Below are 19,923 nucleotides of genomic sequence, written 5' to 3'. Positions count from 1 at the left end.
ACATGACAGAGAATTATATAAATGTACTTGAGGACACGTGCCAGCTAGCTGTATCCAGAGTTTGGTGTATTTTGCATTCAGCCAAGCCGCCATATACATTTTGGCCGGCAAAACTACTATTATATATGATGTGTGTGGGTGCGTGTAACTAGGCTAAGCGTGCTCGTACATTCGGTGCCTTGCATATGGTTTTAGGCTCTATGATCATGAACAGTTAGTGCTTGTTGACAAAATATCATCGATCACCACATGCGAATCTAGTGTCATGTTGCTGCATTGCAATCATGCATGCATGAAGGTTTGGCGCGCATGCAGTATAATCTGCATGCAGGCTGTAATAGATAGTACTGCAGACAATGCATATTGCAGTGATCTCATCCTGGGATTTGCTTGCTTAGAATGGGAGGAATAAACTTCTCGAACTGGCTAACCCTGAATATGGACATACAAATTGAGCCAAGCTAATTAGTTTGACAGATAATATTTGTCTCAAAAGTAATATCCTTAAACTTCTCGTGGGGATCTTTTGATAATGATCAAGACGACCGAAATAGCAGGCACTTTCTTCCTTCCACACAAAGTGCCCCAAGGTTTTAATATTGTCATTAGTCCTGCAACAAAGGCTGGGTAATCCTCCTTGGTCTATCTCTGTAATTAAATGAAGTAGCTAACATATATAGATGATCAGAAGCTCCAAGATGCATGCCAATAAGTAGATGCAGCATGCAACAGCCATGCATCGTTCGAGAATATTGAAACTGTTAAAACTGATTTGCTTACTGTGGTTAATGCCTCCAACTCAGATGCCAAGAATGGTAAAAGAATTTATAAAGAACTTAAAACAACGCATAGCAGGAATGTAAAGAACACAAAAGAGTTTACGTGGTTCGATCCTAGTGATCTATATCCACGGCAGCAATAGTCAAGAGACTTTCCTTTCATTGATTATCAAATACAATCTTGAGATTACAAGAACACTCTCTCATGTACACCTCACACTTTCTTGGAGCCTTACTGCAAATGTTCTCTCTTTGTTTATCGTGTATTCTCTCTGTATCAATCACTCTCAAGTACAATTAAAAGGCTACTATAAATAGAACTTAAGTTGTAATAGAAAAAACTGTAGTGAAGGATAAGTTCCTATTTCACAGAAACAGTCCAGTACTCGAGTCTTCCACATGTGCAGCCATGTGCACGTATGCTTTTCTCTAAATGGTTGACACTAACATAACAATTCTCCACCTTGGAAATCATTTAGACCTTCCAAGTTGCCTTTTCCCCTCTTTGACTGTCGCTACAGATCCCCTCTAAGTGGCTTGGCAATTTTCCATATTGATCAAGTTCAGGCAATGTTTGAACTTGACTGTTGGTAGTGACTTAGTCATCATGTCAGAAGGATTTTCTTTTGTTGGGATCTTTTCTACCCAATCTCTCCAGCTAAAATGATGTCCCCTTACAAAATGTAGCCTAATGTCTATATGTTTTATCCTTTCATGATATACCTAATTTTTAGCAAGGTGAATGGTGCTCTAATTATCACAGTAGACTGTGATATTTCCTTCAGACATGCCTAACTCATTAGATATACCTTTCAACCATATAGCCTCCTTGATTGCCTCAGTCATGGCAATGTATTCAGCCTCAGTTGTTGATAAGACAACAACTGGTTGCAGATTTGCCTTCCAACTGATGGCTCCTCCAAAAGTTGTAAACACAAAACATGTTAAAGACTTTCTGGTGTCTATGTTTCTAGCGTAATCAGAGTCCACGAAACCTTCTATTTCACTTCCCTTTTGTGAGTTTCCACCAAACTTCAGTCCTAAACAAGCTGTACCAGATAAGTACTGAAACACCCATTTGATAGCATGCCAATGGGGTTTTCCAAGGTTGCTCATGAATCTGCTGACTATGCTAACAACATAGGTCAAGTCAGGTCTAGAGCAGACCTGACTAAGGAGCTCGTGTGACTGACAGTTTTGAGTGTTGCCACATGGGAGTGCTTACAGATTTCAAATGATCCATGCCAAACCTTTTAAGAATCTTTGAAATATGTCTTTTGTGATAAGTAGAGTAGCCTTTTCTTCTTGTCTCTTACTATTTCCATTCCCAAGATTCTCTTGGCAGGCCCTAATCCTTTCATTTCAAATTTTGACTTCAGTAAGCACTCAACTTGTTCAATCAGATTAGAGTCTTTACATGCAATTAGCATGTCATCTATATACAATAGTAGATATACTAAGACTTCCCCAACTTTCTTGTAATATACACAGCTATCGTACCCACTTCTCTTGAACCCATTTTCAACTATGAGTGAATCAAACCTTTTGTACCATTGCCTAGGGGACTGTTTAAGTCTATATAAGGATTTCTCGAGTAAACACACCTGATTGCTGTTGATCTCATTTGAATACCCTTCTGGTGGCTGCATGTATATGACCTCATCGAGGTTTCCATGTAAAAAGGCTGTTTTTACATCCAATTGCTCTAAGTGCAAGTCTTCATAGGCAATGTAAGCAAACAGTAGCCTTATGGAAGTGTGTTTGATCACTGGAGAGAAGATTTCACTGTAATCAATCCCTTCTCTCTATGTAAATCCCTTGGCTACTAATCTTGCTTTAAACCTTGGGCCCTCAACCCCTGTATACCTTCTTTCCTCTTATAAATCCACTTAGATCCTATCAATTTTTGTTTCTCTGGTTTAGTAACCAGTACCCATGTTTTATTTTTGTTCAGAGACTCCATTTCCTCTTGCATTGCAAGTAACCATTTATTAGCTTCCTTACTACCCATGGCTGCTTGATAAGATCTTGGATCTAAATCCACTACCTCTTCAACAACTGTCAAAGCAAATGCAGTCAACTCAGCATATCCATATCTCTGAGGTGGCTTGATAACTCTCCTTTGCCTGTCTCTTACCAAGTTATAAGAGTTTATTCCACCTTGATGTCTGTCATCTGAGCTTGATTCCTCAATTTTCCCAACTTGATCATCTAGTTGAACTGGTGTGGTTTCTCCTTGCTCCACCTCAAGATGCATACGGTCAGAGACAAGGTTGTGTTATTTTAGTTGTTTCCTTTTGTACTCGAGCCATTTGTTGTTCATTGAAAGTCACATCCCTACTAATCATGTACTTCTGTTTCCCAGGTTCGTCAACCCACAATTTCTAGCTTTTGACCCCTTCTGGATACCCAACAAAAATGCACTTGAGTGTTCGTGGTTCTAGCTTGTCTATTCTTGAATGAGCATAGGCAACACAGCCAAACACTCTCAAGTAGTCATACCTTAAAGGTTTTCCTGACCACATTTCTTGAGAGGTCTTAAAGTCAATTGCTGATGAGGGACTTCTATTTATCAAATATACTACTGTAGCAGCAGCTTCTGCCCAAAATGATTTTGGCAGGCCTGAGTTTGATAGCAGGCACTTTATCCTCTCCAAAATGGTCATGTTCATTCTTTCAGCTAGACCATTTTGTTGAGGGGTTTCTCTCACTGTCTTGTGCCTAGCCAACCCCTCATTTTGATAGAGTGTTAAACTCCTTTGATAAGAACTCCAGTCCATTATCAGTTCTGAGTTTCTTTACCTTCCTTCCCACTTGGTTGTCAACTAAAGTTTTCCATTCCTTGAACTTAACAAAAGTATCACTTTTGTTTTTAAGAATATAAATTCATACCTTTCTCGAGTAGTCATCTATGATGGATAAAAAATAATTTCTTCCACCATGAGAACCAACCCTTGCAGGTCCCCACAAGTCTGAATGGATATAGTCCAGAACATGTTTAGTGTGATGGACTGCAGGCTTGAAACTGGTCCTTGTGGATTTTCCAAGTATGGAATCTTCACAAAATGGTAGTTCTCCCAATTTTTTCTCACCTAACAGGTCTTGCTTCTGAAGTTCTTGAAGACCCCTTTCACTAACATGCCCCAGTCTCTTGTGCCACAACACAGCCATGTCATCCATTTTGATATGAACAGATGATGCCTCACCACATATAGTATTCCCTATCAGTGTATAGAGGCCATTTTTTATGATGCCTTTCATTATTATTAAAGATCCCATTGTCACCTTTAATACCCCTGATTCAGACTTGAAAGAGCACCCATATTGGTCAAGCATCCCAAGAGAAATTAAATTTCTCTTTAACTATGGTATGTACCTTACTTCCTTCAGTAGCCTTTCTAATCTAACTGACCCTATTCCTAGAATCTTGCAGGCCTTGTTGTTACCAAGAATCACCTGCCCTCCATCTACTTCAGTGAAGGTCTCAAACCATGATTTTTAGGGGCACATGTGAAATGAACACCCTGAGTCTAAGATCCATTCTTTTCCAGAATCTGCCTTAAAGACATTCAACACTTCAGCACTGTCATATCCATCTAATACAACAACTGCATTTCCTTATCCCTTAGGTTTGTTTCCAAGGTTTTGTTTCCTTTCAGGGCAGTCTCTTTTAAAGTTCCCCTCTTTGTAGCTTACAAAACACTTGAGTTGTTTCTCTTTTGATTTTGACCTTGATTTGTAATTTCTTCCCTTGTGACTTTGTTTTTCTACTCTACCCCTTACTGTCAAACCTTCGCTAGTTTCTATTTTTGTGTCAGCCGTGTTTTGCAATTCTCTTGAGTGCAAAATAGACTGCACTTCATCTAAGGTCAAGCTTTCTCTACCATACATTATAGTCTCTTTAAGATTTACATATGAGGTGTCTAAAGAACTTAGTAACAGAATAGCTTGATCCTCATCATCAATTTTAATGTCTATGTTTGCAAGATCCAAGATGATCTTGTTAAACTCATCAAGATGTTCTTCCATAGACATACCTGGGGTCATTTTGAAGGTGTAAAGCTTGGTCTTCTTATGGAGTCGATTTGCCAAGGATTTGGTCATATAGAGGCTTTCTAGCTTTAGCCAAATCCCTGCTGTTGTCTCTTCCTTGGCAACCTCTCTCAAGACTTTGTCACCAAGGGAAAGAATTAGAGTGTTGTGGGCCTTCTACAAGATCTCAGTTTTTATTTTTACAGGCAAAGAACTCATGTCCTTTTCACCAAGAAGTGCATCCTGAAGGCCCTGCTGAACTAGAAGAGCTCTCATCTTTATCCTCCATAACCCAAAATCATTTTTCCCATTGAACTTCTCTACATCGAACTTGGCATTTCCCATCTGAACCTAAGCTCTTGATACCACTTGTTAAAACTCTGATTTGCTTATTGTGGTTAATGCCTCCAACTCAGATGCCAAGAATTGTAAAAGAATTTATAAAGAACTTGAAACAACACATAGCAGGAATGTAAAGAACACAAAAGAGTTTATGTGGGTCGATTCTAGTGATCTACATCCACGGCAGCAATAGTCAAGAGACTTTCCTTTCATTGATTATCAAATACATTCTTGAGATTACAAGAACACTCTCTCATGTACACCTCACACTTTCTTGGAGCCTTACTACAAATGTTATCTCTTTGTCTCTCGTGTATTCTCTCTGTATCAATCACTCTCAAGTACAATTAAAAGGCTTCTATAAATAGAACTTAAGTTGTAACAGAAAAAATATAATAAAGGATAAGTTCCTATTTCATAGAAACAGTCCAGTACTCGAGTCTTCCACATGTGCAGCCATGTGCATATATGCTTTTCTCTAAATGGTTGACACTAACATAACAGAAACTATTATTGATATGTACTTAGCTGATGTATACGTGGAAGACATGTACTTCAACAATTTGATTTTGTCAAGAAATAGATGGAAAAAATGGGACGAATGAATCGAATTCCAAGCATTCTATAACTAGGATATTCACGAGCTCTAATATTTGAAAACTCAAGTCCTTGGGTCATAAAACAAAAAAGCTATCGATCAAAGTACTTGCGAATAATTTGGTAAAAGAAAACTCAAGTAGTCTTCTACTAGTACTGAAGATAAATCATTAAATCTTACATGCATAGGCAAGAAGCCATACGTAGACAGTACTTCTCTTTCTTTCCAAGCATGCATGCATGCCATATTCATCTGTATTCTATCTTATAATTTATTGATCAATCAAATATTTGTTCTTCTTGCAAGGCTAATTAATACCGTCTTCACAACGTACTAGAAAAGAAAAGTTTCCGTCACTATAGCTATTTCTGGCTTATTAATACCTTCACACATCAGGCTCTAAAGTTCATATGTCATGCCCACTTTCAGCATACGTCTTTGGGGAATATCAAACGACGTTTCAGCACTCTGTCTCAAATTTCTTTTCATGAAATTGTAAGCATAATCTACCATAACTCTTTTGCTTACACTGGCTCCCCTGTCGGCGACCACCTCAGTCTCCCCAATCAAGTGAACAATACCTGCATGCCATGCCTTGTCGACAGCCTCAATCTCTCTCTCCACTGCCTGATCTTGTTGCTTTTTTTCTTCAACAAGCCTCACATCCTCATTTTCGGTATCTCCGTTTACCAATCTATCATCCTCATGAATTTCTCCATTCTTCTCACTCTCTTCCAGCATCATTCTTTGGAATAATCCAAACTTGTCTGCAATAAACGTCTTCAGCCTTTCCATCAAGAGCTTCTCGAATGGCTCCTCCTCAGTGTGCACATCAGTGTATCCATATCTCACGACACATCTAAAGACATTAAGCTCCATAGGCTCTACTCGACGAAAAAGAAAGCGTTCTTCAACTGGGATCTTGCTTATTGGAAGCGATTTGAAGGAGACGAAGACTAGGACTGAGTGCAAAGCGGGCACGTTCGCCACGTAGTGCTCGAAGATTGGTGGGATTCCCTGAACAAGCTCAGAGTAGAAAATGGCTACCCCTGTGATTCGACAAAAGCTGGTGCCAGCAGCTATTTGCTTTAGCTTCTCTGGAGAGACTTTGTGCTCAGATTCATAATAGTACTTCGTTCGGAAGACATAGTTCCAGACATACATTACGGCTATTAGGACTGCGGCAAAGGCTAGGGGAAGATATCCTCCTTGGTTAAATTTGTAGAGAGTTGAACTTAGATAGAGAAGTTCTACACTGCCAATAATCAGAATGTAGGAAATTACGAGAGAGATGTGGGTTTTCCATATTATGATCATGACTAGCACTAGGAAGGTCGACGTGAGGGTCATCACAAAAACCACAGCTATCCCTGTATGCAGTAAACAACACATGATGATGATTAGTACGTTCCAACAACATGTACGTATCGATCTTTGGCTCCACTACCTATAAGTAACATACGTTTAAAGAAAAATTCTATTTAAAGAAAGATGATGAGATCAGGCGAAACCACCATTAATTTAATCGTACAAAAGCTTAATTAAGCTAACGAGAACAAGTTGAATTAATTACTTGAATTATATCTTAACATTTAGCCCCGTTTGTATTCAGAAAGTGTTTCATCTTATCTCATCATTACAACTTTCTCAAATTTCTATATAAAATACAATAAACAATTCAACTAGTTTTTTCAAATCCCAATTCGACTTTTTCAAATCCCAAAATAATAATAATATTAAAAAATAATATTCTAACAATATTTTTTTCAACTTTCATCTTTTATCTAAAATTATCTCATCTTATCTATGAATCAAAGTGGGGTCTTTACTCTCCTTACAATTGGCCTTAATAATTGGAGTGGAGTGTAGAATCATTGTTTGAACTTAAGACTTTTGTTTTGATGATGCCATATTTATTAAGTCACTGATCACCACTTGTCCCAAAATTCAGAGGTAAATTTAATTATTTAATTAAATCATATCTTATTTAGTGGATGTTGAGAAGCAGTAGTACTTGATCTCAGGCATGTTTAGAACTCTTTCAATTCCGTTTCTTTATGAGATTAACTGCAAATAATTAGCCCAATATATAGCTGTGGTCTGTGGATGCATGTTGCAAATTTAAAAGAAGCTAAAGAAAAAATGGAGTGCTTAAAGATTACCGTAGGCATTGCCAATCTTAGCAGTGGTCCTGAAGCCTAAAGTGACTGCCACACAAGCCACCATAAGAATATAATTGATTTCAGGTATGTAAACTTGTCCTTCATACTTAGCCGAGGTATGCAGTACTTTCACCCGAGGAAAACATCCTAGTGACAGGGATTGTTGGATTATAGAGAAAGTTCCTGAAATCATGGCTTGACTTGCTATGATTGATGCCATTACGGCCACCAAAAACATTGGCCAAAACAAATCCCCTGCATCCATTATCATATGCAACCCATTTAGATTCACAGAGAGAGAGAGAGAAAGAGAGATCTAGCTAGAGAGAGATAAGAATAAAACATCATGCATGGCTATATTATAAGGACATGTATCATGTGTTGGTTCACCTGGTATAGACTTGTAAAAGGTGTCTTTAACAAGGTCGTTGTGCTTTCTAAGGAAGGAGGCTTGTCCAGCGTATGCCAATATGAGAGCCGGATAGGTCACACAGCACATGCTTATTTGAATTGAACGAACTGTGAAGTGACCAACGTCTGCAAATAATGCCTCAGTTCCTGCATATAATTTATATATACGACTAATAATGTAAGAAAAATTATATTCATAAGTTACACCCTCTTTAATTACTGAAATGACTCGATTTATTTTATAATAAAAATAACTTTAAAATTTGACGGGTCACGTTAAGCCATCCACAGCAGTTTCTAAATTTTTTGTATAAAATTTTTGTGTAGATCGACCTATAGTACTTTTGGCATAAAATGATTTAATTTGGACAAGAACATAATTCTAAACATGTCAGTCATATCAATATATATAGGGAGTTAGCTAGAGGGTGTGTTCTTCATATGGATTTACATATAGAAGAACTCTGATAAGTAAAAATCGATTGAGGTACGTTACCAAAGGGAGAAAAGAAAAACAAGATCATATATTGAAAGCTGGTTTACTTACTTTGCAGTACTTGATCACATGCATGCATGCAAGGGCAAGAAAATTGCAAACCTGTTATAGCGAGTACAACGCCACCAAGGGAAACCCAAGCAGCTTTTTTATTCCTCCGAAAATAATCTACGATGTACTTTGGATTTATGGCTTTAGCAACAGTTGGATCGTATATGATGAAATTGTAGACGCCAATGCCACCGATTAAGGCAAACCAAATGCAGATGATCGGAGCAAAGCTGTAGCCCACTTTATCTGTTCCAAACCTTTGTACCATGAATAGTAGCACCAAGATCGCCACTGATATCCAAACAATCCTCTCTGCATGATATATTTATAATAATTACAATCAAAACAACTCGTCATTTGTAAATTCCCTAAGATATATAACCATAAATGATTGAGAAATGGTTTGGCCCCATTTAGATATAAAAACGGTTTCATTTAATCTCATCTCATGATCATTATAACTTTCTTAAATTCTCACACAAAATATAATAAACAATTCAATTTTTTCAAATTCTAAAACAATAATAATATTAAAAAATAATATTCTAATAATATTTTATTCAACTTTCAACTTTCATATAAAATCATCTCATCTTATTTTACTATCCAAGCGAGATCTTTATCTATTTTATCTTTTCTTTAATTTACGCCATAAAAATCCCAACAAAAGTTATATATATAAAAAAAAAAAATCCATTAATTTCTAGATACTCATAAATTATATACCATTAATTAATACTATAATAAATTCAATTCTGTACTATATATATATATATATGTTCGTACGTACCTTCTGTCATTGCATGTGGGGCCTTTATCTTAATCCCATCAACAGCCGATAAAACTGCCATCACAATTAACATAATTTGTCAAGAGGGAATTAAGATTTGGGGTATTATTAATTAAAAACATCAATAAATAGGAGTGAAACGAAAAATTCTAAGGGATCAACAATGACATCAGGACCCTGCATATTGATTAAAAGACACATGCAGAGATAGCAACATCAGTATTATAAGAATAAATATTTATGACGGATTATTTGTGACGATAATAATTATTTACGATAAAAACAGACTATTTTTAACAAGAAATAATTGACCACAAATAAATAATTTTCTTATAGTGCGTAATACATATGATCATTTGCACAAAGAAATAAAGGAGAAGGAAAGACGTATATGAGACAGAAAACAGGGTCCATTTGTAGAGTTCTCATAATATATATATATATATACACACACACACAAGAATAAAGGCCATATATAAGAGGACAAAAACAAGAAACAATATTCATGAAATGCTGACAAGAGACTAATTATATATAAAACAACTACATTTATATTAAGTATGATCAATTCCTTTTGATCTATTAAATATTTAATATTTTTTTATAAATCTATATATATAAACATGAATAAATGCTGTAAAATCTCATATTTATATGTATCTAGAACGCAGTACACGCGCGTACATGTAGGGAATAAAACAAAGGATTAAATGAAAAGTATATAGTGATCATGATCAATGTGTAATTAATTAAGCAAATTACGTACCTGAAATACAGGGAGTGAGAACGCCGTCCCCTATCACCATGGAAGTACCAAGCATTGAGGCAAACAAGAGGAAGTACTTAGCAAAGTTGCTCTTCTCTAGCCTGGACTTGAGCCTCGATGCCCTCTGTAGACCTTTGTTTGGCAACTCCATCTGGTAATTTGACAAGTCAGCGTCCTCGGCCTGCTGATTGGGTATCAAACTTACCTTGGCATACCGGCATATGAGAGAGTACAAGGCAAAAGTCCCACCTGAAAAGGAGATCACGAATAAGTTCATCAAAGGCTAATTAATTAACATGCATGATGCGCATTATCAAGAAACCAATTACTGAAAGCAATTCTGTTGAATACTTAAATATTGGCTGGAAAAGGAAGGAATTATAAGGTTTAAGCTGTACCCTTTCTGTATATATGATCTAGCAGGAAATAAATTCATCAATTGAAAAACTGAATCCATTTCAGAGGGGAAAGGCATGATCATGAGGAGGCCGCCTCAAAGTGGACTTCACTTGTAATTATTTAAGGCCTCGTTTCGATTCAAAACTCACATCAATTTATCTCATCTTATCATTACAATTTTCTTAAATTTCCACACAAAATATAATAAACAATTTAACTTTTTCACATACCAAAATAATAATAATATTAAAAATAATATTCTAAGAATATTTTATTCAATTCATCTAAAACCATTTCAACCTACCTTAACTTATCTCTAAATCCGGGGCCTATAGGGATGTGTTCAGAATTTGGGGGTTCCAACGTAAATACAGGCCTCAAAAACTAATAAATGCTCCTAAAATCCAATGAATATTCGGAACAGATTCAACAATGATCCTTGCAAGGAAAACTAAAAAGTTTGACTATTTTTATGGTGGATATATGTCTCAAACTTCATTGTAATTAGGTTCTGTTGTGTGCATGTGTGTGTGCGCCCTTTAAATAAGATCCAGTATATACCCTGAATTAGGTTTTGGTCTCTAATATTCATGACGTGAATCCAGTTTTTTAGACATGTCTTAAACTTTTGGGTATTTCTAATATGTTAATCTACATGCACTAAGCTACATGAGGACAAAAAAGATCGTGATTTGTCGACCCACGCACACAAACTGCAGGTAATAATTAAGGAAGAAAACTGTTCAGCTAAGTTGAGAATTATACATTGAAAAACTATATATCAGCTTATAGATGACACTTTTATAAAGCCATCTCCATGCAGCTAGAAATTTTGAAGTTAGTCTAGCTTGAAAATCTAAACATAAACAATCAAAGCAATTAATTTGGGCAAGCTTCCCAAAGCAAGTATAGTAGTGATCTTTCCATCGATTTAAAAGAAATAAAATGGGAAAGAATTCATGGTGGAGGAAGGTGCAGTAGTGGTTGTATTTCATGGGATTAGGTTGAGCAACAGAAGATCAGGAAGATTCAAGAGATGCCATGCATGAAATTGTAAATAGTTTGAAAATGGCACAAACGAAGCTCGATCCACTTGCAACATAATTTGCGAGGTACGTGCAGCTTGATCATGTTGTGTTATTAATTTATATCAGATTTACATGATCATGTAATTGAGTTTCAGATAGATAAGTACTACATTCAGCATCCACATCACTAGGGGTGCTGTGCTTGGTAGGTTTGAGTCATGCAACAAGGACATACCCCATGCATGCATGTGTTGGCCTGCTAGCTATTTATCAGGGGGTCGAATTCTATAGGATTAGATATGGACCGAAAATAACCTATTCATATGTACGTACGTACTTACCTTCGCCATTATCGTTGGCCTGTAAGACAATCAAGACATATTTGAAGAGAGGAATCAAGGTGAGAGTATAAAAGATGAGAGAAAGAACTCCCAAGATGTCATCGTTGTCCTTGATACCATCTGTGAAGGTGCTCGCATACACGTACAGTGGAGACGTTCCAATGTCCCCGTACACCACGCCAATACTTTGGAATGCTAGATGCAATATCACTGACCATTTCACAGCCTTTTTCCCCCTCAAAAAAAAAAATATTAAAAAATATATTAACTATTGTCTTAATAAATCATCAATTATCTTTATATAAAATCAGTTCAAATTCAAGAAAAAAAATATATGAATTTTAGTCATTTTTGTTTACATTTTATAACAAATTGAGATCATGAAAATTAGTGGGGGGGAAAAAAATAGAGCTAGCTTGTGGAGGCAGATCGACCTTGGAGTCATGACCTGGAAACAAGCTGGACTCGATGTCCAGAGAGTCATGTCTCTGTAACCTTTGCCATGAATTTTTTTTCTGCTCTTTGAGCTCCATAGAATCTTCTTCCTTCACTACTTCAGCCATGGCTTCTACTACATCATCATCGGCCATAGATATTCTCTATAACAATCCCAGAAATTAACCACATAGAGAGAGAGAGAGTTGCCGTGCTGATGAGGTCTGGGGAGGAGGGTGGAGAGTGAGGAATGCGTATCGATCGATATTTATAATTATATTCAAGTTAATGATGAAGGGACCCAAGTTTTCGGAGCTAGCCTGACTCGTTTGGACACCAGCGGAAGGTCATTCATGGTTTATATATAGGGATTTTTTTTTTCCTTTTCGTTTCTTTTCACATTGGACTTGGCAACATTAGCTGGGTCGCCATAGATTTTCTCAAAGCAAAATAGGAAATTTAAAATTCTATTTCGAGGAGGATGTCGCTTCGGCATCTTCGCCGACAGCCAACAAGATCGATTGATTTTCTTTTTAGTAATATGTTGAGAAATATATTTTGTAAATTCTTGTTTCTATAATTTAGACTACGTATAGCTTTAGATCTCGGTACGTAGATACTATCGTCGCAAATATTTTTTTCCTTATGGTATATGGTTATCTTTGAAGACAATTTCTCCCAAAATCATCATGCACGAAAACAAAAAACAAGATCACCTTAATGAATGTTATTTGTGATGGTTTCTCGACTAATCTACATAGCCATTGCAGATACAAATCATTTGCGAACAATTTCATGCATCGTAAAAAAATTATTTATTTGTAGTCAGTTATTTTCTACTAAAATGAATATTTCTTACTGCAATAAGTTTATTCTCATCATAAATAATGATTCGTATCTCAAACAACTCATAAATACTCGCTTTTGAGATCATGAGGCAATATTTGCATCCACATTCGATGAGCAAATTTTGTCAACAAAGCCAAGCATGCAAGCAACACTAAATTTTGTGTAGCAATAACAAGAACAAGAACAACACTGATGAAAGAATGATTTATTGGGTTAGTTGGAGTAATATGCATGAGGGGAAGTCTATAGGGGGAATGAGTTTCAAGGATCTTAGAACCTTCAATCTTGCTTTTCTTGCAAAGCAGGGTTGGAGGTTGTTGTAGAATGACAGTTTGGTACTTCATAAACTTCTTAAGGCTTGGTATTTCTACAAGTCTAATTTTATGGAAGCTAGTTTAGGCAATTATCCATCATATACTTGGAGGGGTATTTGGGAGGCTAAGAAATGGTTGAGGGAAGGGTGTCGATGGAGGATTGAGAATGAGAAATCTACACATTTGTAGACTAAGCAGTGGGTTCCAGGGCATAAAACTTTGGATTACGAACATGATTTGCAAGTACAAAACAGAAAGGATTTTGTGGCTTCCATTATAGATGAGGAAACAAGGTGGTGGAATCTTGGAAAGATTAGATATCTCTTCAATCCAAAGACAGTTACAGATATTATGAAAGTGATATTTTTTCAGTAGACACAACAGATAAGTGGATATGGAGTCATGAAAGAAGTGGACAATTTTCAGTTAAAAGTTGTTACATCTTCATTTTTTCTCAGAAGAGGCCTTGCTTAATAGAATCTTCTTCTATGGTTAGGCAACAAAGGTTATGGAAGGCTTTGTGGAAGATGCAAGTTCCTAATAAAATGAAAGTGTTTGCTTGACGTACTTGCAAAGAAGGTCTTCCTCCCAAGGACAATTTGTTAAAGAAGCAGGTGATTGCGGATGCACATTGCAGCTTTTGTTTGCATCCAAAAGAAGATCTTCATCATGTTGTTTTCAGTTGCAGTCAGATTCAAGTTTTATGGCAACAATTTCTCCCTTCTTTGGCTTCTAATACTTGTCTTAAGGTCTTTGATCTTGCTATGCAACTTGTTGAGGGTAAGGATTTTGGTAGCTTGGGTTTATTTTTCTGTCTGGCATGGAGCTTCTGGTATAGAAGAAATAAAATGAAATTTGACAAGATTAGGTTGAGTCCTAGACATTTGACAAATCTTGCATTGAGCCTTATGCATAGTTATAAAGAAGTGAAAGTTAAACCTCATGTACAGCTTAAACATCATCTTAGTTGGAAACCACCTCTAGTAGATGTGCTTAAGCTGAACACAAATGGGGCTATATTTGCGGATCTTCATTAGGCAGGACTAGGAGTCATTCTTAGAGATGCCTCAGGTAAGGTGGTTATGGCTACAAGTGAAATTGAACATGAAGTCAAGGATACAGAGGCTATTGAAGTGCTAGCAGTATTTCATGGTCTCCAATTGTGTTCCACTATGGGAATATCGAATCTTACGGTTGAAAGTGACTATTTGTTGTTAGTGCAATCTCTGCAACAAAATAATATGGTCGACTCGATTCCTGGTGCGTTGTTTAAAGAAGTTCAGAGGCTTAAGGGTTGTTTTGGCACTTGTTCTATCACTCATGTGCAGGGAGGGGAATATAGCAGCACATGAGCTTGCTCGCATCGCTTGGAGGGTTGATAGTATAGAAATGTGGTGGGATTATATTCCAAACTTTCTTTCTCAAGCCATATAGTTTGATAAATGTTTGTAATTGTTATCTCGAATAAAGATGGTTGTTTTTATCAAAAAATTAAAAAATATATTAATTAGAATCGGTATTAATATGATACTTTAACTACTAAGGGATCGAGTATATATATATATAGGACATACATTAATTGTATCCACCAAATAATGAACATATATGTATAATATATATATATATATATCACTACAAGAAAATTGTTTATTTGTGGCCAGTTAATTCCAACGAAATGATTATTTACAGCCAAAATGAGTTTGTTTTGGTCACAAATAGTCTTTTCGCCGCAATTAAATGGCCACAAAAGTCCGTTTTTCTTGTAGTGTATATATAATACATATATATATACATACATATATATATATATGATCTACCTTTAATTTTGTTCTTGGCGAACGAATAGAAATAAATATTTTTTAATCTTGAAAATCATGTGCAAGGTCAAGATCAAGTGTTTCATCTATCATGTTATAATTTATCATAATACATAAATATGTTCACACAAGAATTTAAGAGAATTAGATTTTATATATTTTGGGAGTACTGGGGGAAGTGAGAATTAGCTTTTATGAAAAAACCGCACAAAATTATGAATTTGAACTTCTTCTTTCTTTTTCTTTTTTTTTTCCCCGCTTTATAAACGAAACTCGCAATGATATTCATATTGACTAATCCATCAATTAAGGCTACTTTCATATTGATTAAAGGGGGAAAAAAAAAAAAAAAGGGCAATGGTTTCATAATCTTGAAATACATGAGATTAATAGTACTAAAGTATCAAATATTGACAAGTGTTAATGTTCATCATCTTTTTAATCATCCTCGCATTATCTTTTATTATTGTGGGATCAATTACTGCAAAATTGTTTACCATCATTACTTATCTTTTAATCATTTGATATCATAATATAAGGAGATGATGATGTGATGATTAAGAAGATAATAAATAGTATTTTTCTACATTTGTCTGCGACGTTGCGTTAATATTATTTAAATAGAAGGGACGCTTCTATAAATAAACAAAATAAAAGGAGTTCATGATCATGCATGAAAAGTTGAATGCCACATTAATATCATATCGACATGATAAGAAATTGACACACGAAAGTGATCATCATCATCATTATGTATACATTTATGTGTAACCTGTGACGTGCATTTTTGGCAATCACATGAAAGCTGCATGCCTTTTCTCTTTAGACTTTGGCACCCAATCCATTATTAAAAATGCTTGTGACTTAACATCGTTTGTTTTCGCAGATGAGATGAGATGAGTTGAAATAAAACTTGAAAGTTGAATGAAATATTATTAGAATATATATTTTCAATATCACTTTTGTTTTGAGATTTGAAAAAATTGAATTGTTTATTTTATTTTGTATAAAAATTTGAAAAAATTATAATGATTAGATGAGATAATATGAGAATGACTATAAAAACAAACGAGACCGGGTGTTCAAAGTCTTAATTAACATTATGCCCTATGCAACCGGCAAGTTCATCATGTATATATATATATATATATAAATACAGACACAAATATATATAAACAACTATAAGAAGGTGAAATTGATCTATTCGAATATGCTACGCTAGCTAATTCCCCGAGCGATCTGATCAAGCATTATTCAATATTATCATGATCAATTATTGATTGAGGCTACTTTTAAAATGTAAAAAACTATTAGTTGAGAGATTTTAACAAGAGAGATTGATACATGAAGTAAGCGGCATTATAGAGTTTATTGTTGTCTGTATCTATATTTCTGGAGATCATATTGTAAAACCCACTTCATGATATATATAATAGCTATATGATTGTGATCAGTGCTGGAGATCGAGCATCTCCAAAACGTGTGTAAGAAATTAAACCGGTACCTAATTAAATACAAGAAATTAATGCATCCTAATATTTAGTTTAATATTTAAACACAAAGGCTAATTACGGACGACATGATTAACATATATAATTGAACTGAATGCATGTCAACAATGAGCTTAGCCATCATGATCAGTTGGTGGGTTGATCATCACCATGCGCGCAGATATATATAGTTATTCCGGCCCGATTAACCATTTCCGACGAGGTACGATTCTTATTTTAATGGATGATTTAGGTTTATGCATGATCATGTCAATTGCAAAAAAGAAACAAGTGTCATGAAATATTATCTATAAGATCCTGCAGGAATTTCTGGAAACTTCAAAAAGCTGAAAACTTCATATATTATAAGTTTTTGTTTAGTATCAGATCATCATCAGAAACAATGATTATGCATGGATGAGGCAAAGAGATCATGAGCAAAAGAAACGTACGATTCAAAAAATATATAAATAATAGATTATTCCTTGTCTCAAGAGTTTAACTTAATAAAAAATAATAATTATTTAAATTATATTTTAACTTCTACGTACTTAATTAATAATCTCGACCAGTATATTTCCTTGACAGGCTTTAATTGTTGCATGATCTTCACGAGGATGAGAGACTGCAGATTTAAGCCGGCCAAAGGCAAACAGCTTAATTTGCCAATTTCAAAAGCTGTAATTTCTCTCTTAATTTGACCATAGGCCAGAAGGACCTTTTTGTTTTTTAGGGATTCAGCCTGCATGCAAATAATCCTAGCTAAAGGAACAGTCCAAAAAATAAATGAGTTCAATATAATCAATTAATTAATAATTGGTTGCATGCTTAATTGACAATATATGAAAACTCTCTCTCTCTCTCTCTCTCTCTCTCTCTCTCTCTATATATATATATATATATATATATATATATTAGTACTGTCGTCTAGCCTACCTGCATGCTTGGAATATCTTCCAGGATATATTAAATTAATTTGTTGTGTTGCTAAGTGATCATATTATTTGTCATGCATGCACGTATTTAATGGAACAATGATCTTGTTGGTAGATGAGGAAGTCTATAAAAAAGAAAATTAAACTCTTTATTATTTAGTTATTACAAGGTATTAGAGTTTGTTAAGGGCTTGCAATATAATCTCCATATTCGGAAGTTCCATGTCGATCTTCTTCCTCCATCTCTTCATCAATTTCACCTCAATCAACCACATGCAACTCCATTAGGCCACCTTGTATCTCTTCTTTGGTGTTCCCTCTCTACCAATTAGCTTATCCCCTTCTCATTATTTAGAGTTTATTATTTAGTTATTACAAGGTATTAGAGTTTGTTGAGTTGAGCTCGAACTTTTCATCGAATTAGCTAGCTAGATTTTATGTTGCTGAAAAATTCATTTAATATTCGAGCAAATTTAAGCTTGTTAAATTAATTTATGAACTGCTTCATTTTGACAAAATATATTTTATATATTGAATTTTGTAATTTCATCTACAAATTTCACTACAAGAAATAAGATTTTTTGCAGCGATTTTATATCTGTAGAATTTTGAAAAATAAATTTTGATTTTGTGTTAATATTTTTATAATATTCATATATACTGCATGCATGTAACATATTTAGTATTAGAAACATTATTTTCTATAACCTCATTGAATATTAAATATATAGACCCATTATAAATATAGAGAAAATATTACAAAAATAATAAACATGAAGTTATTCGAGTTAATTATATGAGTTTACATGACAAGTCGATCGAACCGAATTTTATATTATATACAAGTGGTATCCTATAATAATAGATTATAATTTTTTATTTACGAACAGTTCATTTCATGAATAATTCGAACCAAGCTCAATTACTTTAGCCAAGTCGAAATCGGACGATTGATCATCTAGATCATCAAGCTGCATTGTTAATTTACATCCCTCCTCGTCGTGAACAGGCGAAAGTGATTTGCTGTTCGCCATTTCCATATATATATATTATTTAGCTCTGGCTTGATCGAATCTTTTGAGGAGGGTCGATCATGGCTCTACGGTCGACCGAGGTCACCCATTGAGGAGCTGCAATGTCCTAGGTAGTGTTGTGAATGGCAAGTGCTAATTTAGTGCTCCAGTTAGGGTACGTACATATATTTTTTCCCAGGTTATAAGAATATTGTGATGGCTGCGGATCCCTTGTGACCATTAATTTGTGTAACTCCCAGTTAAAAGTCTCATGCACTTTATTGGATGATGTGATCTGAGTGCTTCAATTGAACGAGTATTTGTGACGAATTATTTGTTATAAAAATAACTATTTACAACAATAATAAACTCGTGATTTTGACAAAAAAAATAATTATTTTGATAAAAAATAACTAGAGCATATAAGCAGTTTTTTTATAATATACCTCCACCTACGAGCTCATGTGTTATTATTTCCATCTACGAGTACTTTTTCTTTCACTCGTTGCTGAATGCGAGTTTTAATGTAAATCAGTAGATGTTACGAATATTATAAGAAAAATAAATATTTGTGATGAATTATTTACGTTTAGAATAATTATTTATAATAAAATAGATTCATTTTGATAAAAAATAACTAATCAAAAATAAATAATTTTCTTATATTGAATACTGCATCTATGTCTAATCATGCATGCCAATTAAGACCTGAAAAAGGATTTGACGAACATTTTCTCGAATATGTTATGCGTACTACCAAAAGAAAGAAAAGACAAGAAAAGAGTTTCAGCTCATGTATTATGTGTATGTATATATGTATGTGTATATATATATATATATATACACTGGGGTTGGCGGATAAATGTGCAATATCT

General features: G+C 34.9%; 1 protein-coding gene across 1 annotated transcript; it reads right to left on the bottom strand.

Moving 5' to 3' along the window:
• Window positions 1-6,129: 6,129 nt before the first annotated feature.
• Window positions 6,130-12,785, bottom strand: LOC121262043 (potassium transporter 5-like). Its single transcript, XM_041164477.1, has 8 exons — window positions 12,630-12,785; window positions 12,196-12,421; window positions 10,428-10,676; window positions 9,662-9,715; window positions 8,923-9,183; window positions 8,304-8,471; window positions 7,914-8,168; window positions 6,130-7,121 (listed from the first exon to the last, which is right to left on the bottom strand). Exons 1-8 carry the CDS (start codon window positions 12,783-12,785, stop codon window positions 6,151-6,153), a joined length of 2,340 nt encoding a protein of 779 aa, XP_041020411.1. The 3' UTR covers window positions 6,130-6,150.
• Window positions 12,786-19,923: the final 7,138 nt, after the last annotated feature.

The sequence above is a fragment of the Juglans microcarpa x Juglans regia genome, chromosome 4S (genome assembly GCF_004785595.1).
Source record: "Juglans microcarpa x Juglans regia isolate MS1-56 chromosome 4S, Jm3101_v1.0, whole genome shotgun sequence".
Classification (NCBI taxonomy): Eukaryota; Viridiplantae; Streptophyta; class Magnoliopsida; order Fagales; family Juglandaceae; genus Juglans; species Juglans microcarpa x Juglans regia.
The sequence above is the reverse complement of the archived record's forward strand: the minus strand, read 5'-3'. Positions and strand labels throughout refer to the sequence as shown.

Coding starts and splice junctions, on each gene's coding strand:
- LOC121262043 (XM_041164477.1), bottom strand. CDS start 12,785: ATGGCCGATGATGATGTAGTAGAAGCCATGGCTGAAGTAGTGAAGGAA. Junction 9,716..10,427: donor TCTCACTCCCTGTATTTCAG/GTACGTAATTTG, acceptor TTGTGATGGCAG/TTTTATCGGCTGTTGATGGG. Junction 7,122..7,913: donor TAAGATTGGCAATGCCTACG/GTAATCTTTAAG, acceptor TACTGCATACAG/GGATAGCTGTGGTTTTTGTG.